General features: G+C 42.6%; 1 protein-coding gene across 2 annotated transcripts; it reads right to left on the minus strand.

Moving 5' to 3' along the window:
- Nucleotides 1–1,529: 1,529 nt before the first annotated feature.
- Nucleotides 1,530–18,836, minus strand: CXCL14 (C-X-C motif chemokine ligand 14). 2 transcript variants are annotated; one of them, XM_079968172.1, is made up of 4 exons: nt 18,531–18,836; nt 17,314–17,419; nt 9,776–9,886; nt 1,530–2,708 (listed from the first exon to the last, which is right to left on the minus strand). In XM_079968172.1, the coding sequence occupies exons 1-4, from the start codon at nt 18,592–18,594 to the stop codon at nt 2,690–2,692; spliced, it is 300 nt and encodes a 99-aa protein (XP_079824298.1). In that variant the 5' UTR covers nt 18,595–18,836; the 3' UTR covers nt 1,530–2,689. The 2 variants fall into 2 exon arrangements, with proteins under 2 accessions (XP_079824298.1, XP_079824299.1); XM_079968173.1 differs by having other exon boundaries at nt 1,530–2,705; nt 18,531–18,832.
- Nucleotides 18,837–26,112: the final 7,276 nt, after the last annotated feature.

A 26,112-nucleotide genomic window follows, 5' to 3' on the forward strand; every position in this document is an offset into this window, starting at 1 on the left:
AGGGAATAAGGACAATTAAGAGAACTGACAGCGGGAAGAACTGAGGGAGGGGAATTGACTAGGTTCAAACAGCGGTATGGAACAACCCCAGTCTCATTAGCCTCAGAACGTTTTGGATCAACTGTCAAGGTGAGACATCACTGCCCTCCTGGCTTTCTGAACCTGGGAAAAGCTGAGCAGAAAGTTCAGAAACCTGGATTTAGGTAAGATGGGTTGCATTAGGCAGCCCGCCAGCATAGCCATTGGTCAAAAGTGGTGGAGAGCTAAGGTTGAGGAGGGCTAGGTTAGGACAAAGCTGGATGCCTTCCCTACTTTTACTAAAGGTATGCACCTGTATAACTTGAACTCATTCTATTTTTATGCATCTTTACCCCTTGAATCTCATTAAAGCTGCTGACATCGAACTTTCTTCACTATGCATAGCCTCAGAGTGACAGATGGTCAAACCCACTAAGAAGCATAGGCTCTTGCTTAAGAATAGGTAAAGAGAGATGGAAGAATCTTGTCAATTTAAGCTTCTCATTTTTCCAATCTTAAATTCAGTTCATGTCATTTCTGCAGCCCATGACATCATCATCATTTAAATGTATGTAAAAATGTCGAAATATATATAAAAATAAAAAAATTGTCCAGTAGCACCTTAGAGACCAACTACGGTAAGTTTGTTCTTGGTATAAGCTTTCGTGTGCATGCACACTTCTTCAGGTACAATGTAAAAATGTGTTTGGCTTTTCAAGCGCAATTCATCTAATACACACAATTTTGTACACAATTTTGCCAGCTGCTTCCTGCAGTATATTGTGTTTTTGCATATTGCTTTCACGAATGTGCACACTTTTGTGAAGCCATACAGGGCCGGCCCACCCAAGAGGCGAGGTGAAGCAACTGCCTCAGGCAGCGGAGTCCACAGGGGCAGCAGATCTGGTCCCCAGGGAATGCATCATCTGCTGTTGTGGAGGTAGTGGCTGCAACAGCTGCATCTGACATCTCAGCAACCCCCCTAATGACATCTCTACAGTGACCTCTTGGCGAATAGGAGGTGCTGCTTGTCTCCTTCCATCCTTGTTCCTGATGTAGATTGTCACTCCTTATTCTCTGGGAGAGTGCCATTTTGTGGGTCATCTCAGGTGCCAAATACCTTGGGCTGCCCTGCCACTAATTAACCCATTTCTAAAAACTGGTTCTTATTTTAATCAGAGAAGTGGAAATATTGATGGAGAGTGGCATTTTGGTCCCCAGTATATTGGCTCAGGGAGGGTGCATTAGGTGGTTTTGCATTAAAATGGAAACCAAAAGGAATTTTACCCAGGTCCGTAAAGGGTAAAGGGCAATGGGGTGATGGCAGTAGCATAACTGCTCAGCACAGCATGGTGTGGAGTGGGGATTACAAGAATTGTTACACTGTCTTCTTTGAAGGGTGAGTTGGGGTTGACGAACATGTTAAATGTTAAAAGACCAATGCAGAGATCATTAGCCTGCAGCAGGATTTCACACTTCTAATCAAGCAAAAAATAAAAACCATGGCCATCAACCATTTAAAATGTTTTTTTTTATTCTTTATGTTTCCATTTGTCATAGAAAGAAATATGAAATCTGCATGCAACTTCCTAAATATTTCAAACATTTAAATAGCATATGATAATTTAGCAGTACAATACATTATACGGCAAGATAATAGAGGAAAATCTCCTGCAGTATATTTACAATTGAAAAGGTAGTTTTGTTATTTATAATTTTTTTAAAAAGAGGAATGCACTGCTTACCGTTGAAAGTATTACATTCAAAATAAAGATGTTGCTTTGTGACTAAAACAGATATATCCACTCCCCTATCAGAGATTCACCACCTCTCATAAAAGGTACATTTTTAAAAGAGTTTCAGACTACAAATCAATGGAACCATACACAATATACCTGAAGCTTAAAATATCTCAAGCCTTTTAATAATAAGAACCGCAGGTGGGGGAAAATGTGCTTTCTTCGTATTAAACTGCTTTAGAAATATTTTTCCCATACAAAATAACAAAAAGAAAGGGGTAGCATATTACATATTACACCCTCTGCAAGGATTAACAGGTGAACAGCTTATATCCAGTTCAAAATCACTGAAAAACCTTATTTCTGAAATTGTACTGCAGAATGTATCAGGCATCCTACATAGAAAATTTTACCTCAGCTTTTCCTTTGTTCTACAGAAATGGAAATCTTCTACAACTAGAACTCTTTACAATGGCATAGAACATTTCCCAAATGCCAAAGAAGAGAAATTATTTTGGAACACCTTTTTTAAAAACAACAACAACAACAACAAAACAAATTAATGATTCGCTGAATGAGCTTATAAAGCCCAGTTTCCAGTAACGGTGATGTATGAACAGCTATTGAATGAAGGTTTTAAAAAACAAAAACAAATGACACCAATTTGTAAATGAAGATTACGTCTCATGAGATTTCTCTCTACAAAGAGGGCTTGTATGAAATCTAGTGTGTAAAAGACCCTTATGAAATCTGGCAGCTTTTATTTTTTATTTTTTACAGCTATAAAATGTAAAAAGTGATCCTTGGTAAAAAGTGCTTTATAACAATATAGATTTTGTGTCTTGTCTTGCGAGAAGTCATCTCCCTCCATTGTCCATCTTTTCCTCATGTCTGCCACAGAATCCCATTTCTTCTGCTAGCTTTCTGCCTTCTTACTCTTCATAAACTCTGCTGAAACAAAAAGAACCAAAATAACAGAAACAGAACTTGCTTTTCAGCTGGCTGGATTTAAACAACAAAACAAGCAACCTCGGAGCGACCCAGGAAACTAAATGCCAAAGCACAATACCTGCCAGCATCCCAAAGCCAATAACTGCTACAAAAGGCTGGTTGCCTTTATGTCATGCCCTCCATAGTCTTAAAATACCTGTCAACATCCTCAAGGCAAGTGAAAGGCTCACCCAGTGAATTGGCAGGTAGGTGCCTATTTAAAATGCCCATCTTTCCAGCCATGTCTTAAAGGAAACCCCTAAGGGAGCTGCCTCAGGTGCCAAAATGTCTTGGGGTATCATATCACTTTAAGCAATCACAGTTTCCCCCAAAGAATTGTGGGAAGTGTAGTTTGTTAAGGATGCATAGCAGGGCCATCTTACCCATAGGCGCTAGAGGTCTGGGGCACCTGGGCGCTGGACTTTCAGGGGTGCCAGGCCGAGAGTCCGGGGCCTGAGAGTTAAGTCTGGGGAAGAGCCTGCCCATTGGTCGGAGTGCTGCAGTGGGCTCTTCTGCTGGTGGCTCTGCACCGCGAGTTCGGGGGAGACCGAGCCAGCGAGATGCTGAGGCGGCTGGCTGGCTCCACCCTCCTGCGCGCCTGGAACTGGGCACCTGGGGGGGGGGCGCTGGGCGGATCTTTGCACCCTGGCACCGCATATGCTTAAGACAGCCTTGATGCTGAGTGTCCTTAGCAGATCCTCATTTCCCTCCCAGGACAACAATTCCCAGCATTCCCTGGGAAGAGAACTTGATTTAACTCTATGAAAGGACTCTATGAAAGGACCAAGGGGTCTCCTAACCATTCTCAGTGCAATTAATTAACTTTCAGTGTAATTAATTAATGTATTAATTACACTCCCCAGGATACTTTGGGGGAAAGCCATGACTGTTTTAAGTGATAAGATGCTGCTTTAAATCTCCAAGGCAAGAGTGAGCCTTTCAACCTCGCCGTCAAGCTTTTCCCGGACTCTTCCTGCTTCATTCTAGCTGCTCTGCTACTCAAATACGAAATGGTTAGATTCCGTGGGTGGAGAGTTGAATACACACCAGCTGCTTTGTAAGTTACCTTATCACATATCTTCAGGGCACTTCCCTGTGAATCTTAAACAAGAGTTTAAGAGTCAATTACCATGGAAGAAGTGTACAAGTACAACAGCAGCAGTTGACTGGGCACAGGGGCTTGTGTTGTTTATATCAAATTGCTGTAACTTTCAAGCTCCACCAGCACCGTAAGAGAGGTTATGTGACAGGAGAGGCTGTGAATGCCAACAAATAAGGAAACTGTGAGCCTGTTATTCTGCAGATCTTAGCTGGGTTGTTGGATAGTGTGCTAGACACAGAAGTGTTGTAAAAAGGCAGTTGATAATAGCATAACTCTATACGTAGTATACACCGGAGTTTATTTTTTATACCTAGGACTTCTTTGTAGTTTGTTGTTATATAACTAGGGAGAATTGAGTAAGGAGTGTTGGACTCCTTCCTGACTGATTCATTTCAGAGAAATCATTAGGGGGACACATCTTCATCCCTGTAAATTGGGACAGGGGAAAAAAGTTTACTAGCTCAACAGGCACTTTGCATTGAGGACAGCCTTTTGGAGACCACATGACAATAGTGGCTGGGAGGCAGAATCAGAGGCAAAAGTGGGTGGCGCAAAGGATGTGACTCACCTAGGGATGATGGATAATTCCATTGGAAATGGAAATACAGTGGTACCTTGGTTTTTGAGCGTCTCGGAAATCAAACATTTCGGCTTTCGAACACTGAAAACCTGGAAGTAACTGCTTCGGTTTTCGAATGCTTTTCAGAAGCCAAACATGCCACATAGCTTCGGTATTGTGTTTTCAGGATGTAAATGCTTCCGGAAATGCATGCTTCGGTTTTTGAACATCAGAAGTTGAAGTGTCTTCTGGAATAGATTACGTTTGAAAACCGAGGTTCCACTGTAGAAGCAGAGATTGCCACAATTGGCCTGTTTGCCCAAGGTCAGAAATAGAAACTGTGCATATAAGTGGTATCCACTGTCTTTCTTAAGTACATTATATTTCTTAAATATATTGCTTCCTGCATTGTTTTGATACTTCCCTTGCATTCTGAAATCCTGGACAGCTGCTGCCAAGTGAGAGTAGACAATGTTAATCTGGATGGACCAATGGTCCTCCTTGTTATAAGACAGCTTCCTGTGTTTCTTTAGCATGTTAGAGAGTCATAGAGCTTCCACTCCAATATATCAATCAATTTTACAACTGTGCAAGAATTATTGTCCCCATAGTGGCAGTGGAGTGAGAGATGGTGACTTACTTAAGGCTCCCTAGTGAGTTCATGGCAGGAGTAAAATGCAAACCATGAACTTCCTGACTCTCATTGCAATCTTTCAGACACTTTGATGCACCGCTCAACACCACATAAAGCTAAGGATCTGAAATCCCAACTGTAGTTTTGCCTTCAGTCAGGCAGAGCTTCTGAATTTAAACTGGTGCAGGCAAGACAGAATATTCAACAAATGTGGATTTCCGTCTTTTTTGCCATCCCATAACAGCAAACTGGAAAGATGTCAGAGTGCATATTCAGCCACTTTTTTTGCTGAAAAGGTTGTGGAATGATTTTTGAAACTACAATATGAATATTTGCCAGAGGAATCCTGTGCAAGTCCCACTCTGTTCAATAGAGTTTATTTCTAGGTAAGTGCATATAGGGTTGCAGTCTCAAAAATGAACAACATAAAACTTCTACTTTTTAAAATGGTTGTGGGGAGGCAATCCAGTTGCTGCAGTTATACAAACAAGCTATGAAGCAGCACGCCATACTTGGGATTGGCCTTATTTCTGGGAAGGAGACGTGCAGGCTTTCATTGCATTTATCTTTTTAAAGCCTCTAATACCTAATTAAAAAATTAATCTGTGAGCTGTGTCCAGCTTCTCCTGGCAAAATCCCCACTGACCTCTATGGCAGTGGGATTGGATTCCGTGGCTCGCATGTTCAGTGTTTTGTCTGTCCCTTAAGCTTGTATTACAAGGGAGGTTCGCATGCAATCAGGCTCTTTGTTCTTAATAGTTCATCTGCTTCTGCTGTTTCACCCCAGGGCAGGTGCGCTGAAGTTCAATGAACCCTGATGCTGAAGGAAATCGCTATTTACATAAGCCTCTATTCATCCAAGCTGTAGGGAGAAGCAAAGGTGCTCCCATGATCAATGTTCTGGCTTTTTAACCTAGGAAAGAGAAGTTTACTTTGTTCTTTCACCATGAGCCTCTTGGGTGAGCTCAGGGTTAGTCGTGTAACAAAGATTTTTGCGGAACGCTAATGTTGCTTTAGTTACGGTACTTAAGATTCAAAGATTTGCTGCACCAGTGCTCAACCAGAGGCATTGTAGCCACTGTGCCAACGTAACACCAGAAATTACAGCATCAATCTGGAATTTGCTGGTATAATAAGGCAATACAGAGGGTGACATGTTATATTCCTGTGAGCATAACTGAACTTTCCCAAAATCTGAAGGCTAATCTTAAAGGGCTGGTATCTGCAGAGTGGTAAATGAATGGCAGGCAGTTGCATGAGTGAAACAGAGCCAGAGGCTCTCATGTGGCATAATGCATAATAAATACAGCTATTGAAATGGGTCTCTAGTTGAGCATGTTACGAACCACAGTTTCAGTTGCTTTTTGTCTGAAGAAAAATAGCTGAACTTATGCGGGATGGGGCATCTTAACCATCATAAATTGCTTACCGCAGATCTTAAACCTGAGACCTACATAGTATTAGAGATCTAACCAGTGTACCATCACACTGAGCTCTGCCCAAAAACAAAGAATCATGGGGTGTGGAGAGGTCATATATGTGGGAGTCACCCAAGCAGCGCATTGGCCAGAACAGGTCATGTGGCATAGTCTGTTCTCTCTAAGAACATCCTTGTTAGACCAGAATAATGGTCAATTCTCCCTTAATAGCATCTTTATTATAACATTTGGTTAATGTATAGAGAATAATTTGATTCCTGTCAGGAAAGTGAAATGTCACAAATCTGCAGGTGTCTAATTTCCTATTGCCTTGAGCATTAAAAGAAACAACAATCCACAACAATCCTACGTATGTTTACTCAGAAGTACTCCACATTGAATTTGATAGGGCTTACTCAAAAGTTAGGGGTATAGGATAGCAGCCTTTAAAACATTTTCATTCACAAACTTTGGGAGAGTCGGTGAAAGCAATCATTAAGGACACTTTTCAGAGGACAATGTTTAACTAGCATTTAATTGGGGCCTGTTGTCTGATCTTTATCTACTGCATTCACCATATTAGCATCCCTGTATGCCTCAGTGCCTAGGACTTGCTGATCGAAAGGTCGGCGGTTCGAATCCCTGCGGCGGGGTGCGCTCCCGCTGCTCGGTCCCAGCCCCTGCCAACCTAGCAGTTCGAAAGCACCTCCGGGTGCAAGTAGATAAATAGGGACCGCTTACCAGCGGGAAGGTAAACGGCGTTTCCGTGTGCGGCTCTGGCTCGCCAGAGCAGCGATGTCACGCTGGCCACGTGACCCAGAAGTGTCTCCGGACAGCGCTGGCCCCTGGCCTCTTAAGTGAGATGGGCGCACAACCCCAGAGTCTGTCAAGACTGGCCCGTACGGGCAGGGGTACCTTTACCTTTTTATGCAAGGAGGACTTAGAACAAAGCACATCTTCAGTGCTATAGCTCAGTACTGGAAGCTGCAAAGTAATATGAAAAGAATTCACCTGATCATAAACAAAGTGCTTTTTTTCAGCCCACCAGTGAATGTACCTCAAGGGAAAGGGGGCAGGTTTTAGAGCAGGAATAGTGAGCCTGTGTTCTTGTGAATGAGATTGGACTCCAACTCACATCAGCCTCAAGCGTTGGTCAATTAAATTTTACCCATTGGAATTAATAGACTTAACTTAATCATGCTCATTACTTTCAGGGGATCTACTCTGAGCAACCTAGCAGTTCGAGAGCACTTCAAAGTGCAAGTAGATAGATAGGTACTGCTCCGGCGGGAAGGTAAACGGCATTTCCATGCACTGCTCTGGTTTCGCCAGAAGCAGCTTAGTCATGCTGGCCGCATGACCTGGAAAAAATGTCTGTGGACAAACGTCGGCTCCCTCGGCCAGTAAAGCGAGATGAGTGCCACAACCCGAGTCGTTCGCGACTGGACTTAACTGTCAGGGGTCCTTTACCTTTACCTTTTACTCTGAGCAAAGCCTAGCTGAATACCACCCATTGTTTCCACTTTACACTTACAGTGGTACCTCGGGTTAAGTACTTAATTTGTTCTGGAGGTCCGTTCTTAACCTGAAACTGTTCTTAACCTGAAGCACCACTTTAGCTAATGGGGCCTCCTGCTGCTGCCACGCTGCCAGAGCACAATTTCTGTTCTCATCCTGAAGCAAAGTTCTTAACCCGAGGTACTATTTCTGGGTTAGCGGAGTCTGTAACCTGAAGCATATGTAACCTGAAGCGTATGTAACCCGAGGTACCACTGTACAGGTTTGTTGTGTAGTTATATGACTTGTTTCAGCATCCCTATGTATTTAAATGAGACAGCAAACATGAGCCTTTAGACGGTGAGTGAAAACAGCCACACAGTTTTGTTGATGTGGGGGTTATACTGTTAGCCATTTCAGTCCAGACTATGCAACTTCGTGTGTGTGTGTGTGTGTGTGTGTGTGTAAAATACAGTGACCTGTCAGAGAAAGAATTAACGTGATCGGTCTGACAACCCAGAGGAATCCAGAAATTAAGAATTAAGCCCTTGGCCTCAGGCAGCCCTCTTCTCACCAGACATCCTCAGTTGTGTGGCATCTGGATGTCTAGGCAGGTTTACATCTGACGTGCCTTGCTCTTTACAAGCCAAAGGCAGATTCTTAGCATTATTTAAACATAAGATCTTGAGTATTTTATTTCCTCTGTGGTAGCCTTTAAAAAGTAAACAAGAGGAAATGAGGTTACATAATAGTTGACATTTAGCAGAGCAAACCATTTTCTCTCCGGCTTCCCAAGTACTACCGCAAGAGAGCTGGCAGACAATCAGGCAAAACTATCAGCATGACTGAGGAAGGGACAAAAAAACCCAAAAACAAAACAAGGCTCTCTAGGAAGCAAGTCCTATTGGACTCAATGGCACTTACTTCTGAGTAAACATCTTCATTTCACAGACAGGCTAAATTACTGTCCCAGGATTTGAGTCAGTACCTGCCAAGGCCTTCACGCCAGCCTTGTTTGTCTGACGTGGTTCCTGAATGTCACCCAGACAGCTCAGAATGCTGTAGAGTACATGAAGTGTGTCCCACTTTATGTTCACAACAACCCTGTGATGTAGTTTTGTTCAGAGTGTGCGATTGGCCCATGACTGCCCAATGAGCTTCATGGCTGAGTGTGGATTTGAACTCAAGTTATGCCACCCACTCTCAAACTCTTTAACCACTATGCCACACTGTCTTTCTCAAAAACTAATTGTGCTCAAAAATAGCTGCAGCTGCTGCTCTTACTCATATTCATACTATGCATTTAGCAGCTGCACAGTGACAATACAATTCAAGAGAATGACACCTGCCATAAAGATAGTCACAATAAAATCAAAAGAGCCAAGGATTTGGGGAAATGAGGCAAAAAAGAAAGAGGAAGTAGTAGAAGTAGTTCCAATTTGTAGATTGATTTCTCCTACTACATTGGCTGTTGGATCTAGTTGTTTGGTCCTTAAGCTGACTTGGATTTATGCTTAAGCCCTTGTGTCCAAATTGCGAAATAAAAATGGAACTGTCATTTGAAATGTTTGATGTTTTTTGAAATCTGGGATTTAACTTGACAGCTCAACACTTTCCCTTTAAATTACATTGATACCACACTTCCAATATGAAAGCCAACAGCGATGTCACACTTGTCACTGTGATTTATGGGTCAAGTGTTCAAGTTAGACAGAGACATCTTTTCCCAGAATAAACACATGTACTTAATAACCCAAGATACCTCTTGCTCATAGGGGCAGGAGGCTGTCCTGCGCTCTGGACACGAGTGATACCCACCTCTCTTTCTCTTTCCATATTGTGTACCACTTAAGTAATCTTTTGGTACTCGGGAGTTTGGGATGCAAGCAGTACTGGTGGCCACCTCGGAATCGGGATTTCATTGTGACTCTGAAAGGAAAGACAAGTTGTGAAGATGGAGCTGCCGTAATAATGTTAACAAACATGGATTCTTAACAGAACGATAGCTAGCAGTCTAATCCTAAGAGGTTGTTATATAGCACTGGTCCCTCATCTCCCCCACCCCATCCTGTAGTGTATTACATACACACCATATTGTTGTTTGCTGCACTAATGCCTCCAATCCCAGTTGGTTGGGATGGATGTGATGTCATGGAATGTTTATGGACATTCCAACTCTGAATAGGGCTGTCTCATTTGAAGCCCATTTGGAAGCCCATGCATTGCAAACAGATTGTCAGTGTCATTGAGCTTCAACAGCACCCATCACCTGCTGGAGGGGAGAAAAGCAAGATTGGATACAGTCTTCTTCCTGCCAGAATGGCAAACAGCTGACTAGACCAACTATTTGTTGGCTGGGGAATGTACAAGAATAGGACACCATCAAGCATGGATCATCAATGGCACAATTCCAGGTGGCTAAATGGATTATTTTTCACTTTTAGTGGATTGAGGCAACCATGTGCTACTTGGAAGCAGCTGCTGGGGCTGGCAAAGTGAATCAAAGCTGATCTGGGGATCTAGTGAGCCTTTTTGGTGTCACAGCTGTCAGAAGATTCTCAGGGTTGCCACACCCTCTTGGGGTGGCCACTTGTGCATGCATGGCGTAAGAAGAGAACTTGCATCACCATGACAGAGGACCCCAAGCTGCATAAAATTTGCTCATGGTAATTTGTATGTATGAGTGCAAATAATCACTATAATTTAAAGAATCTCAAAATCCAAGAATTGTACAGTTGGAAGGGACCACAAGGATCATCTAGTCCAACCCTCTTCAATGGAGGAATCTTTTTGCACAATGTGGGACTCACACCCATGACTCTGAGATTAAGAGTCTCATGCTCTACCAACTGAGCTATCTCAGGTGACAAAATAGCTCACCATAATAGGGAAGACACCAGCGGATGTGTGTGTGCCTGCTCAGTCTGCTGTACAGATGGTCATTGTCAAAGTTCATAGACTACTTCAAGGCTCCTGCTCCCCCTTTTTATGTGGTTTCTTATTTTTAAATGAACGTCAGATAAACAGACCTTCAAAACAGAGGACTGCCCTCTGACACATGGTGACCCTATATCCATCCAAGCAGCCCATTAATTTCATTGGGTTTGGCAAAGCTGTGAAGCTTTCCATGTCATGTTTAGTCTTTGCCTGGCCAACAATAAATTTGTCTTGCATCAGCCAGACATTAGCTCTCTTCCTTTACTTTGCAGTATAATGACTTTCCTTCCAGTCTGTTCAGACCTCAGGGTATTGTGTCCCCAGCGTTCCAGCTTTTCTTTCTTGTCTATGTCTTCAAAAGGTTCAGCTTTCCAACACAGTCTTACACTGAGTCAGCTAAATAATTATCCCACTTTCCTATTTTCAGACCTGATTAGCAACAGCTTTTATATCTACCGCTCCAGGATCTCAAATATATCTAGATATATATTTTCCAGCTGTACTCCTTAAAATTCCTTACCTGAGATGGAATGTGGAATATCTTAATGGCAAAGCCATGCAAACAAGCAATGACAGACAGAACACAATGTTCTGACTACGTAAAGTCTGATGCATTTTTTTAAAGGATTTTAATCACTTTTGGGTTGTTGTTTTTTATTACCACAATGACTCCAGAAAAATCTAGTAGTTGTTAACAAATCTCTTGTTGTTTCTTTGAAAAGAATGGGATTCCAGTCAAAATGAAGAAAATGATCATGTCATGATGGTTTCTTCATGAAAAGTTTGTTTCTTAAATACTGCAATAATTCTACATGCAGAAATGTGGGAGGAGATTGTTAGGAAAGGCTGCCACACATTTCTTTTTCTTTCTTTCTTTCTTTCTTTCTTTCTTTCTTTCTTTCTTTCTTTCTAATAATGATAATAACAACTAAATTTATGTAACATTTAAGAGGTGGCTCTTGCAGCAGTTTGCAAATTTAGTCAAAACTCCCACTCCATGCTGCAACAAAGTGCAACCAAACACACAAAAACATTCCTGGTTCAGTCTCTTCTACACTAATTTCCTTCAGAGCAGCATTGCAGTTTCAAACATTTAAAAGAAAAGGAGAAAGGGAAAGGAGGAGGAGATATACTGAGAGGGAACAAACTTTTAGGGCTGTGAAAATGTATCTGAAATATTGAACAACGTCAGCTGTTCTTGAAAAAGATGAGAAGGGAGAGTTTTGCACTCCGGACCTTGTTTCATATCTAGAGCTCCACTCCCAAGCGGGCTTAACTGTGTGCGTTTTCTTGATGATTTTTCAGGGAGAGTGTAAAGTTTCTCTAATGGGCATTTCATTTATGTTTGTACCTCACGGCTTCTGCCTTTTCATTTGGCTGCCAAATCTGGCTGAGCTTCTAAAGGTCTGGAGCACACGTCTCTCCCATACCCATCCTGGAGAAGCTTGCTATTGTTTTTTCCTTGACGGCCTTTCAGCGTCCTTCTACTGTTGGCATCTTGTTTGTGAGAGCATACTGCTGTTTGGTTTTCCCATCAGGCAGGCAAACTCCGAGGCCCAGACTCCAGTCCTTGGCAGCCAAGGCTTGGGCAGGAAAGCCTCGCACTGCTTTTGTTATGCTGATGCACGTTTCTGAACTCTTTGTCAGCCCTGGGTTACTGATGTAATGGAGACATAACTGTGTATGCGAGCTGACTGGGAAACTGCTACCTCCGCACCTTGTGGGAGTTTGCTAATTTGTAAGGACCTGTCAGGAAAGGAGGTCACTGGCACATCGGTCCACATGGAGGGAGGGTGGAACACCCATTTCCTGGTGTTCACATAGAAACTCTGGCTTATATTTTTGGACGGAGGAAAGAGAGAGCAAAAAGGGAGGGGTGGCCTTCGTCCTTGGCGATGGAGTGAACGGTCTGGCCTGCTATTCCAGTACACAAGGTAGGAAGAAAATTCTGCATCCCCACCTTCCTCTTGGCTGGCTCAGCCACTCCTTTTTCTGGCCCAGTTTTTCCCACTAAGCTACAATACCAGCCATACCAATGAATTACTGTCCTGAACTTGCCAGTTCTTCCTGGGAGTTTCTGAAGGCAATTTTCTCTCACCATCCGAGGACCACCTGAGTCTCCATCACATGCTCTTGGGTTTGTTGCCCTCCCTAGGACTATGCATGAGACAAAGGAAGCTCAGAAATTCAGTTTTCTTCTGTCCAGCCTCCAACACTCATTGGCCATGGACTTCTAAATAGCAACCACTGCTATGCTGCCACTTTGAATGTAATGTAGCTGCATATATTGGCACCACCCTATGTTTCTATATATACAGGGGTGAATCTGAACTCCCATCAGCTCCAGGCAACATGGTCCAACAACATCATGCTCAGCAAGTAGAGCAGAAGAGACTCTTAATCTCAGGGTTGTCAGTGTGAGACCCACACTGAGCAAAATATTCCTGCATTACAGGGGGTGCACCAGATAACCCTTGCGGTCCCTTCCAACTCTACAATTATGTTCCTATGATCATTTGGAGGTCAGTGTTCAGGGATGATGGAAATTATAGTCCAACACTATGTAGAGCACAGAACATTTGATGTATGGAATGCTATTTCCAGAGGCAGTATACCCTGAGTACCAAATCCTAGGGGGAAATAGTAGTGAACAAAAAATGAACATATTCGCTTTTTATGTACTTCTGGAATATTCTTCCTAGGTAAAACCACCTGGTCGTCTCACTTTCCCCCCTTATGCAAATATATTTGTTTATTCAGAAGACATTTCTTGACTGCTTCTTTTACTAACTCTGCTGCTGCAGCAATGATACTTTTTATCCAGGCTGAATGTTGATTGCATGATTGATGTACTGGTGGCATTTTGTGTTATAATTGTGCTTTTGTGATGCTTCCTGGATTTTAATATTTTTAATTGTGCATTTGACAGAAAATGTGCCTTGTACGATTTTAAAGAAACAAGGGTTTGCTGTTGAATCCTGAAACTCTGAATCCACCTGAGTTCAGCTCTTGCAGAATCTTAGTGCATTACGGCAAACCTGTTAAACTAGGCTAGACTGAGCCAGGGAGTCATGGAGAAAAGTGCCGGACTCCAGATCGCAGTGGAGAGAAAGTTTACGGAGATAAAACCTTTTCTTGTGAGTTAGGCATGCATAGGAAATTTTCCCATTGGAGTTCCCCCCGGATTCTGAATTATCTGAAATTGTGTGCAGAGCAGTACTGATACAATAGCAACCTTCCATCTTTCTGTTTTTGATTTCTGGATTCCATTTAGGATTCTGCACATGTACGGTTTTACTCTTTTTCCAGGTTGTGTCTCCCCACTTCCCCTCCCGCCTTACTGGTTAGCAATCTGCAGAAGCACACACATGTGCATTTATTTAAAAAACAGCAAAAAATGAATCTTTATGTTATTGTACAAATACACAAAAAGGGGGAGTTACAGGCTTTAAACTATGAAAACTGTGCATGTGCCAATTCCTAAAATTAATTTCAGAATTATCAACAATAAGCTGGGCAAAATGCAAGGCAGAGCCGACCTGTTAAAATGAATGGGCAAAATGGAAGAAGGGGCGTCTGCTGATCTCTGTTAGCAGCCAGGCGTGCTGAGGACAGTACATCTGAAGATGCCAAAAAACACAAGCCAGGCAGTTCCAAATAACCAGAATATGGGTGGTGGTGGTGGGGACCTTCTTCCTAAACTATATGAGTATAGTTGTTCGGGTCATTCCAAAGCAGGAATGTCAGTATGAGGATTAAGTCATTTATTTCTTATAAAGAGATTTAGCAGAAATGTGTATCTAGTCACTGACACAGCATTTAAGAAGTCTGTCCCATATAATGTATTTTGGGATTATGAAAGTGGAAATTATTATAATTTAGAAATATCAACATGGGTGTCAAATCAGCGTCTTGGGCATTATGAGTTGCATCCAATCATGCAAGCCGTAAGATCCTCACACAATCTACCTTTCTCTACCCTTCACCCCCTTTCTCTGTACCTCCTGAAAAGCCTCTGCATCCGAACAGTGTGGGCTGTGTCTTATGGGGCTGCAATGAGAGTGGGGATAATCTGGAATCAGGCAGAAGAAGCCTTGAAGGGAAGTGTAGTCGAATGTGCTTTGATGGAGAAACAGGTTTCTACTGGGAATGTGCTAATCAGCATAATTGTAAGAAAGCTTTGTCCCATTCAAAATATTTCCAATGTAATCAGGGAATACAACATAGTTACAAGCACACACCTCTTTTAGGCTTCAAAGATGCCTGTATCTTTACCCAACATGAGTAAAAGTAGCTGCGAGGAGAGGGGTCAGTGGAGAATGGAATAAAAGGAAAGTTCTATAAAGTCCCTCTACCCAACATCCAAAAAAAGAATCATAGAACACCATGAAATGTATAACTCTGCCCTGTGAAAAAAAATCAGATGAGTTTTGGCAATTTGCTTGGTAGGCTCAGTTTGATCCAAAGAAAAACTATTTGTGCTTCCCACTAGAAAAGCAGATCATGATTTATAGACATGTTTGGAGGCTTTTAGACAGTTACTATAAAATAGAAGACTTTGCTTTGCCCCCAATACTTTGCTTTGCCCCCAATACTTTGCTTTGCTCCCAATACTTTATGAGAACCACTGTAATCGAAACATTAGTTGCCAGGGTTTCGATTTCAAACCAACTCATCCAAGTGTAGTATGGTTTGCTTTTAGTACATGGTTCACACAACAACTGTCCGCCTATCTGACAAGTGTTTTCCATTTTCTTGAACACCTGAGCATTTCTGTCACTGCAACAGAAATCAGTGGGCATCAGCTGCTTCCAGTGTGGAAATAAGTGGTCTATACTGTGGACTCACCCATTGACCTTAAGCCAAGGAGTGCAAAGATGCTATTTCTGGTCATTTTCTTTCATACCAACCATTTCCCAACCACTGAAAACCCTATAATCTTTCTCATTTCTAGGAACATTCCATTCAGCGGCAGATGGAGCAAAGCTAAAAATCAGAATCGGATGGATACACTGGAGGCCTTAATCTGCTGTCTGTAAAGTGAGTAGATACAGGTCATTAAGTGAGGATTTGTTCCCAGTCACGTTGACTGGTTCTTAACCTCTAGGTGTGTCCCAATCCACAATTAGCCACCAGTTGTTTGGCATTGCATTCATGAGCTAGTCAGCAGGTTCCCAGAACCTTTCAGTGCAGCGGGCCAGTCCCAGACAACAACAGAGATGTTGTGAGTCCTGAAAATGGCCATTTCCCCTTTCCATATGCCCACTCCCATGCCCCTCCACATTAGATTTACCATTTGGAAGCGACTGAGCTTCTTTCTGGCAACCTTGCTATGACTGAGAGGGCTGTTGTGCATAAGGAGGGTTGTGTTGTGTTTCTAGCAGCAGCTGACGCAAACAAGACCCAGTTGTGATGCAACACAGCCTTCTCTCTCTCTCTCTTTCTAAGTAGGGAACAAGTTGGTTACCACTTGTTATGTAACTAGTTCCAAAGGCAGCATCCCGAGGAAGAATTCTAATTGTTTTATTTCATAATGTTGGCCTGGCCCCGTTCTGACAAATGACATGGCAGTGTGAAAACAAACAAACAAAAAGTTTCAGACTTTTAATTTGGCACGCCTCACAAGAAATGCCTAAGCAGAAATGATCTCATTCAAAGTTGTGCAAGTTGAAACAGGTCCCCGAAGATAGAGAGGTAATGTTTATATTTGAGGCTGAGCACTTTGATTTATTGACACCGGTTACTCCACGCAACGAAGAGGTGTTCCACATGTACAAGCCAATATTTATGTGGAAGTTCAATTCCACGGAGTGTGATGGGATTTATGGCAACCTTATGGTGCAATCCTGAACTCAATTGCTTTAAGCCCACTGGAGAGAATGGGATGAAGGTTGCAGTCCTATATTAACTTATCCGAAAGTAAGTCCCATTGACCTCAATGGGGCTTACTTCCGAGTAATGTATAGGATTATACTGCCAAGCACTTGTGCAATATTTCAGCCTTCTATAGCAGATATTTGGAAGCTCAATGAAATAAAGATAGATGATAGATAGATAGATGATAGATAGATAGATAGATGATAGATAGATAGATGATAGATAGATGATAGATAGATGATAGATAGATAGATGATAGATAGATAAGGCACCTAATGTTGCTCATTACATTTATGGGCATTTTAATATTACCCTCATAAGCCTTGTCTTCTTTTCTAGCAATTTACAATTAAGCAGATTTACTATATCAGAGACAGATGGAACATTTTCATAACAGTTACCAATTGTGCTGGGTTTAACATGTTACCATACTGTCATAGGCATTTTCTCTCTCTTTAAAATATTAAAAAGGCAGAAAAACAATCTGATTGATACAAACATATTTATTTTGATAGTACCCTTAAAAAAAAGGTGTGACTTACATGATCATTCTTTCCTTGCAATATGGATACTTTGGCTTCTCTTCCAGCTTTTGTATATCACTGAATCTTATCTTGGGGCCCTTTCTTGCGCATCTGCATTTTGATCCTAGAAGAAAAAGTATTTACCCATTAGTGTATATAAAATTCATTTCATATTATACATGTCCTTATCACTGCTCCCAAACTCTCTTTAATTCACGAGCTATTTAAACATATACAGTATAGAAAAAGTTCATCTTTTCTACAGTTTAATATAAAAGAGGACATTACTGTATTTTTTATCTAGGCTAGTTGTAATCCTAAGCAACATATTGCAAAAAACAAAAATTTTTCACTGAGCAAGATCTTAAGATTGCAACCATTGTATATGGTTAAGTGAATTCCACTGAAGTTAGTAGACTACCCAACCAATTTATGTAAGTAAGAGCTAATAAGTTGACTAGGACTAATTCACAAGTACGGTAAGTGTGCACAGGTCTGCAATCTTTTGTATTTGAAGCCATGTGGCGGTCCTGTCTTTTAAAAATGCACCTGCTGTGATCAAACTTTGTAAAAAATATGCACATTAAGATAAATAAACAGTCAAGCCACACTATTCAGATGATGGTTAAATATAACTTTTGCTACTGATTGCTTCTTTTTAAAAAAATTGGAAAAGGAATATAAAGACTTCTGAATTCTTTTGGAATTATTTGATATACAAATTGTCAAAGCAGCATCTGAGCTGGGCAAAAATCAGCCCTTCAAATTAAAGGGTGGCCAATTTAAAACCATTCCCAAGAGCATGGGACCAGTACTTAATGGGTTGCAGAGTTTGGCTGAAACTGTACCGGTCAAAGTTCTAGTTACTTTCCCCACTGTGCCTTAATGTGTGTGAATTCACCATTCCAAAGGAGTCCACACCAGATTAAATGCAAGGGGAATATTTCCTGTGATACGCACTTCAGCTCAGCTAAAGTTGGGAAGAAGCTGGGGTTTCTGCCTTTCTGGTGTTCTTGCTATACAAATCTATAGCTTAAAATATATTTGCTCTGGGATTTTTATTTTTATTTTAGTTCAGGTGTCAGTTGCTTCTAAGTACATTTCAAAACTATTTCAACAAGCGGTAAAAGTGAAATGTGTGTGCATGAGAGAAAGAGAAAAAGAGAGAGAGGGAGGGAATGAGGGAGAGAGAAAAGGTGCTGAAATGCATGGTAAGTGAATAACCTGTAACTTACCTTCCACGCTGGTAAAGCAGATTACAATGAACAGTAAGAGGAAAACTGCTGTCAAGAGCTTCATGATAAGAAGACCTGGAGGAGCCTAAAGGTATGCTCTCTTAGATTTCACTTGGATAAACTGCTGTCTTCCCTTTGCCTCTTTGATCAGACGCACTGGTCAGACTGAGACTTGGTGTTGCCACACTATAGATTGCAATGTGAATGAATGCCTATGATCTGCTCTCTCCTGGTTGCTGCTGCTGCTATTGCAGCCCTGTCGGTTTCAGCTGCTGTCTGTCTGCGCTCTGCCGCTTCCCTCCTCTTTTAAAACAGCTCCCGCTGCCCTTTCCTCAAACTCATTAATATGCAGAGAGACTAAATTACTTTCAGCAATTTCGCAACCCCAAAAAAAGGGGAGGGACTTACAGGGAACGAAAATAACTGATTCTGCTGAAGGCACCGAATATTTTAGAGGATAACATACACTGCAGAGAAGGAGAAGATGAGGAGGAGGGGGGGGGATTGAGAAAGAGGTGGCTTTTAACTCTCTGCACCTTTGGGTCTTTGAGGTGGCAAAGCTGCCCTTTTTAACAAGGTGGCGTTGCAGTTGGTTCTGTGATGCTAGATGGACCCACAGAATACGTCTCTTTCCCTCCTTCAGAAAACCACATTTTAAAAATGTGCACAAGCAGTGAAAGAGCTACAAGAACTTCAAGATAAGAATTTGTTAGATCACCGCCATACATTGTAATGCTGTGATCTGAGCTGGGAGCAGGTCATTGATATGCAATAAGTAAGGTAGCCCAGTGACCTTGGGGGCTAGGATGTTGCATGACAGGTGGCTTTTGACAGATCTGAACGTTTTGAAGAATTGCTTCTATAGGATTTCATCCTTAATCGTAGAACACAAAGACTATCCTTCATTTTGCAATAGCTTTGGGTGACATGGAAGATTCATCACACATCAGCTGTGTTTTGTAGTTTCAATGTTTTGATATGGCAACCCACCCAATTCCTACCAAATGTCTTGGGAAACGGGAAGTATGCTTATAGAAACAATGGGTGAAATCCAATCCTGCTGCCCCATTTGTGGAAAGGCTGTTGACCAAGTCCCTTTCTCTTTATAAACCCTATGCCATCTGTCACACTGTGTTGGAGGGTCTCTAACTCTCCGGGGCTGATTTTCAGGGAGTGCAGAACCCAAAGAGTGCTCACTAATGGTTCCTCATCATCCTGAAAAAAGTGACAAGTAGAGTGCCACAGAGTAGTGTCCTGGGCCTGTTGTTGTTCAACATCTTTATAAATGACTTGGATGAAAGTACAGTGGTACCTTGGGTTACAGACGCTTCAGGTTACAGACGCTTCAGGTTACAGACTCCGCTAACCCAGAAATAGTACCTCAGGTTAAGAACTTTGCTTCAGGATGAGAACAGAAATTGTGCTCCCACGGCAGCGGGAGGCCCCATTAGCTAAAGTGGTACCTTAGGTTAAGAACGGTTTCAGGTTAAGAACGGACCTTCGAAACGAATTAAGTTCTTAACCTGAAGTACCACCATACTGAGGGGGTGCTCATCTAATTTGCAGATAACACCAAACTGGGAAGGGTAGCCAATATCACAGAAGACAGAATCGGGACTCAAGATGACCTTAACAAATTGGAGAGCTGGGACAAAACTAACAAAATAAATTTCAGTAGGGACAGATGTAAGGCAGGAAGAACCAGCTGGACAAATATAAGATGGTGGACACCTGGCTTGCCGGGAGTACATGTGAAAAAGTTCTAGGAGTCTTAGTAGACTGCAACCTTAACAAGAGTCAACAGTGTGATGCAGCAGCAAAAAAGAAAAAAGAAAAAAAAAGGTTGATGCTATCCTAGACTACAGCAACAGATTTATGGTGTCCAGGACAAGGGAAGCAATCCACTCTCTTCTGTACTGTGTCCAGTTCTGGTTGTCATCATTTAAGAAGAATGTTGACAAGCTGGAATGTGTGCAGAGGAGGGTGACCAAGATGATAAAGTGTTGGGAAAGCAAGCCATATGAGGAGCAGTTGAGAGAGTTGGATATGTTTAGCCTCATAAAGAGGAGACTGAGAGGAGATATGGTAACCATCTTCAAATATCTAAAGGGCAGTCACATGGAAGATGGAGCAAGCTTGGTTTGTCCTGCGCTGAGGGTAGGACCCAAACTGATGGACTCAAGTTACAAGAAAGGAGATTCCGACTAAACATCAGGAAGAACTTTCAGATGGTAAGAGCTGTTCAGCAGTGGAACTGTCTCCCTTGGGAGATGGTGGACTCTCCTTCCTTGGAGGTTTTCAAGCAGAGGTTGGATGGCCACCTGTCATGGCTGCCTTAGTTGAAATTCTTGCCTTTCAGGGCGTTGAACTAGATGACCCTCAGGGTCCCTTCCTACCCACACATTTCTATGATTCTATTACTCTTCCAATAGTGGATGCTTCTGGCAAATCTAAATCCCTTCCATAAGTGCAAGGGCACCGATGGGATTCCCATAAATGGTTGCTTTCAGATTTGCCATAAATTAACTTTGAATTAATTAACTTTTCTCTTGGAAGTGTGGCTTTAGGCCTCGGCGTGGGACACTTTTCTGGTTTCAATATTTATTTGGTACTCGTTAGCTTCTCTTTCCTCAATTATTCTGGAACTAGTGATGCAGCTTCTTGAGATTTAATAGTCAGTGCTCAGTGGTAGAGCATCTGCTTGTCATTCAGAAAGTCCCAGGTGCAAGACAGTCTCCAGGTAGGGCTGGAATACCCCCTTGCCCTGAAACCCTGGAGAGTCACTCCCAGTTAGTGTAGACAGTGCTGAGCTAGAAACTAACTGCTTGGTAGACCAACAGTCTGACTACCTATTGACACAGTTTTCTGTGTACCTGTATCAATACGAGACCCAGTTCACATATCTATTCAGAGTCCTGGCACTGGCTAGAAAGGCTTTCACAATCACAGCCAGGCTACGCAGTGAAGCAACTTCTTGCGTGACTCCGGCTATTTTAGCATCGTGCTGCCAAGATATATATATATGTGTGTGTGTGTATGTGTCACATGGGTGGCAGTTTGTAGAGCAGCACAAATGCAACAGCCATTGCACCACCAACTGCATGAGTAAATCAAGCTTGAATGAAACACTCTGCAATAACTGACTGCTATTCAAATGAAATATATTTGAGCACATTGTTGGTGGGGAGCAACAAAACACGCCCCCAGCCTTTTAATGTCTTTTAATGAATGTATCTCTTTGTCCTTGACATCTTATAGACTTGCAAGTGCGCGCGCGCACACACACACACACCCCAACAGTGTAACGTAGGTATCGTCCTTGCTATCTCCCGCATTTCCTCATCTTCTACACTTCCGATTTCAAAGGATCTCATTGTTCCAGAGCGCAGCCTTGATCTCATTTTGTAGAATGCTGAATTATATGCCCTGTTTTCACCCTCGGTTGCAATCCGTGGAGCTAAAGGGGTGGAATTTTCATATTTAGATAAATCAGGCCTTTATGGGAAGCGATGATCCTGGTCTCTGTTAGTAAATGCAGAACCTGGAAGGAGGAGGTGTGGCGGTGATCAGTCCCCCATTAGCTAACAAATGCATACCCAGCAAAACCAAACTAGAAGAATGACCCAAGTCCTTGTAAATTTGTTCCATTAATATGATTTCTCCCCCCTTGCGTTGAGCTTGCATCCGGTCTTGTTTCCAAAGTCTGGGTGTTGGCAGGTTAAGCAGTACATGCATACCACACGCACAGTGAATATGCTGAACAATGCATCCGTTTCTCCCCCTCCTCCAGCATGTTATATACCATTCATGTGAGACGTGCTGCTGACATGCTTGGAACATCCTGAATATCCTTGAGGCTTTGCTAATGAAAATCTATGTGTTTGTTTCCTTCCCAAGACGTGCTTCTTGTGTACCATCAAATGCTTGTGTGTGCGTGTGTATGTGTGTGCCACACAGGAACAAGCACTCGCAAGTTGCAGGATATGGCAGTAAACATGCCAAATGAGAAACATCCGATGAGCTGCTCTACTGAAGCTCACCTACTTAAATAGCTTTTATTTTTAAAGTCCTTTTATTGCCACTATTATTTATTTAAAAAAAAAAAAAAAAAACACCAAACCAAACCAAAAGAGGGTCATGAAAAGCTCTAAGCTAGTAGCCTTTGAAGATTTTAAGGCAGTTGCTTGGGAAAGAAGTGATTAAAAAATTCATAAAGCGGTTGTTGTTTTTTTAAGCTAATTGGGATAAGGGTTTAGGGTGTGAAGTGAGAGCAGATGAATCTACTGTGTGTATCTTTCCCCACATTTCACTGGGGCTTTGAGGAGAGAAACTGGGTTATGGGTCATTGTGGTGCTTATTATAAACCACAGATTAGCACCAGTGGATTGGGTTCAGAGATGCATGGGCAGAACAATGCATGTGTAGGGGGCATTTCCTGGCTCTCCCTCTCTGCAGAGGTCCTATACTACGCCCCACCAAAATTCCCAAGGTTTGAGAGACCCTCTGGGAAAGTCTGGGGTGGGGCATGGAGGGCCAGACTGGGACAAGGAAATCTTCAGAGTTCAGGGAGGCAGCCATGAGCAAGTAGAAGTGCCTTTGGATCACCTTTGGAGCCAAGTTCACATGTTTGCCTTTCGCACTCAACACCCACGCATACATTTCAAGCACATGACTTCCCCCTGGGAACTGTAGTTTATCCTCTCACAGAGCTGCAATTCTCAACACCCTTAACAATCTACAGTTCCTATGATTCTTTGGGGAAGCCATATGCTTGAAATGTATGGTGACCCTAACAGAAACGAGAAATAGCCCTTTAGAAGGAAGCTTTCAAAGTAAGCACCATTTGTGTTTCTTTGTTTATTTTTTAAATTCTTTTTTTTTTCTTGAGAGTTCAAGATAACTTTTTAAATATCATGATAAATATCCAATTGGATAAGTTTTTAACACTGGGGATCACACACCTCCTTGTTTCTGTATTGCAGTATAGCTGGAAATATGGTTTGCTCTGACTTCAAAGAGCCATATCAGGCCTATGCCAGACTACTTTCTTCCAGGTGATATATCTGCGACAGATCATGCCAACCCTTCCCCAGTTATTAAATCCATTTATATCCCACCTCTCTAAGAAGGATCAAGGTAACATACAGTAATGAAAATCATAGGCAATGGAAAGCCATGGAAAACCATTCAAAAGCCAACAAAGCTGTAAAAAAGCACACACTAGGAATAAAATAGAATATTCACTAAAAGCAGAAGCATCCCAACTCCTGCAAAAGCCTGCTAAACACATGGGACTTTTCATATCTTTCTGAAAATCAGTCTGAAAAGGAACTGATACACTTGCTTTGGCAACTTAAAAGGTAAAGGTAAAGGTACCCCTGCCCATACGGGCCAGTCTTGACAGACTCTGGGGTTGTGCGCCCATCTCACTCAAGAGGCCAGGGGCCAGCACTGTCCGGAGACACTTCCGGGTCACGTGGCCAGCGTGACATCACTGCTCTGGCGAGCCAGAGCCGCACACGGAAACGCTGTTTACCTTCCCGCTGGTAAGCGGTCCCTATTTATCTACTTGCACCCGGAGGTGCTTTCGAACTGCTAGGTTGGCAGGCGCTGGGACCGAGCAGCGGGAGCGCACCCCGCCGCAGGGATTCGAACCGCCGACCTTTCGATCGGCAAGTCCTAGGCGCTGAGGCTTTAACCCACAGCGCCACCTTAGTCCAGAGCTGAAGCTGAGCGGCAGAGCATCTGCTGTGCATGCAGAAGGTCCCATGTGCAATCCTTGGTATCTCCACACAGGGCTGTGGGAGAACTCAAGAGCCTCTGTGTGGCCAGATGGACCAATCGCATGACTCGATTTAAAGCATGTGAACCCCACACCATTGCGAATTGAGTAAAAACCCTCCTCCCCAATGCATTTTCCTTCACGTGAAGTCTCTCTACCTGCATTCAGTCCATGTGTTAAGGGGATTGCATGGATGCAGGGATACACCATGCCTTGGATACCCCCAGCCTGCTTTTGACACACATGAGAAGATGCTGTACACATGTAGTAATATACACACGTGGAGTGCCTCCATTTAGGAATGTGGGTCCTGTTGGCCCATGATCACTCTTATGTTCTTATGTGGAGGAACTCTGCTTATGGGCTCATCTTACACACACTGAATCCATGGAGGTGGTGAGGTTCAGCTTCTGGTTGCACTGGTGGTGTGGTGAGTCTGCACAGGGCCCTGCTTGGTGCAAATGTTGGTTTCCCAGATCCTCTCCCTTTTGGATAGGTTTTGTAAGTACTATGTTCATTTCTAACCCAGGAAGCAGAACTACGTCCCTCCGCCAGCCCAGTCCTTTTTTCACCTGCTTGATATTGACAGATGTTGGCACCACTTGCTTTTGTTTCGGGGCTGTTGTTCTCACGGATGAGACCGGACAGTGATTGAGTTGTAGTCTGTATCGCTTACCCTCGGCTGCCACAGTTTTCCCTGGGAAGAAAAGCACCATACAAATTTCAGAATAGATAAAAAGAAAAATACCCTGTTTGTCTCCCTCATTGAGATGGATGACGGGCCGAACATTTATTCTCATTAAACATTCTTTTCAGCTTTTCTTTTCAGAGTTTGTCCTCAAGTTTCTTGGCTGCGGCACCCCAGTGGTGAAAATTAAACCACTGAGCAGACGAGACACGGCTTAGCGAATGAATAGAGGCTTGGTGCAATGGGTCATGTGACCGAGGGCACTCATTTGAGCCTGCAGAGTGGCTGAAGGCGTTGTTTGGTTCCCAGTCTTACTGGGTTGTGCACTGAGCTGCCGATGGGGAATGCAAAGCAGGAGCATCCATCATAAGCAACCACAGACCGATTGTGATCTGGCAAAAGTGTACACAATAAGCTGATGTCATAATCAAGCTATTTAAAACCAAACCAAACGTCCGGGGAAGAAGAGAAATGAGGAGAGGGAGAAAGTCCTCTCTCAGCGATGAGGCACATGAAACCCGTATAATTGTGCAAAGATCATAGCTGCCATCATCTGTCATCACGGTTTCATTAAAGCTGTGTTGCTAAGGGACTTGTTGGCCCCTGCCACTTTGAATCGCCGTACTTGCAGTCTGATGTGAATTTATTGTGCCTCTAAGTCAATGACGGTGCCTGCCCGTGCAAGGAGTAACTAGAAATAACCTTGAGGTATAGGATAGTTTTAAGAAGACACAACAACAAATCTCTTTCAGCCAACACATATGACTTCAGCTTGCTTCAGTTCACACATTTGCAAAATACATCTCTGGCCATGCTAATACGACCAATGGCTTATCTGTTCTCTACCTGCTAAGGGTTTTGTGACCCCAGAATGCAGGAAATGCAACATGCCAATATTTAATTTCTTCTTACCAAAATGCTGTTGAGTAGAAAAATCCATTTATTTTTCTTCTTGTACTTAACTCTCAACCAGTGCCTTCTTTACTATATTACTGCACTTTTATCCATTCTACTTAGCAGTGTACCAGCTCTCCTCCCTTGCTCAATATCTAAAACCACTCTACTTATGAAGAAATCCAGACTTGAATAAAAAGTTATCTGAGCTAGAGTTA

The sequence above is a fragment of the Podarcis cretensis genome (genome assembly GCF_951804945.1).
Source record: "Podarcis cretensis genome assembly, chromosome: 2".
NCBI lineage: Eukaryota > Metazoa > Chordata > Lepidosauria > Squamata > Lacertidae > Podarcis > Podarcis cretensis.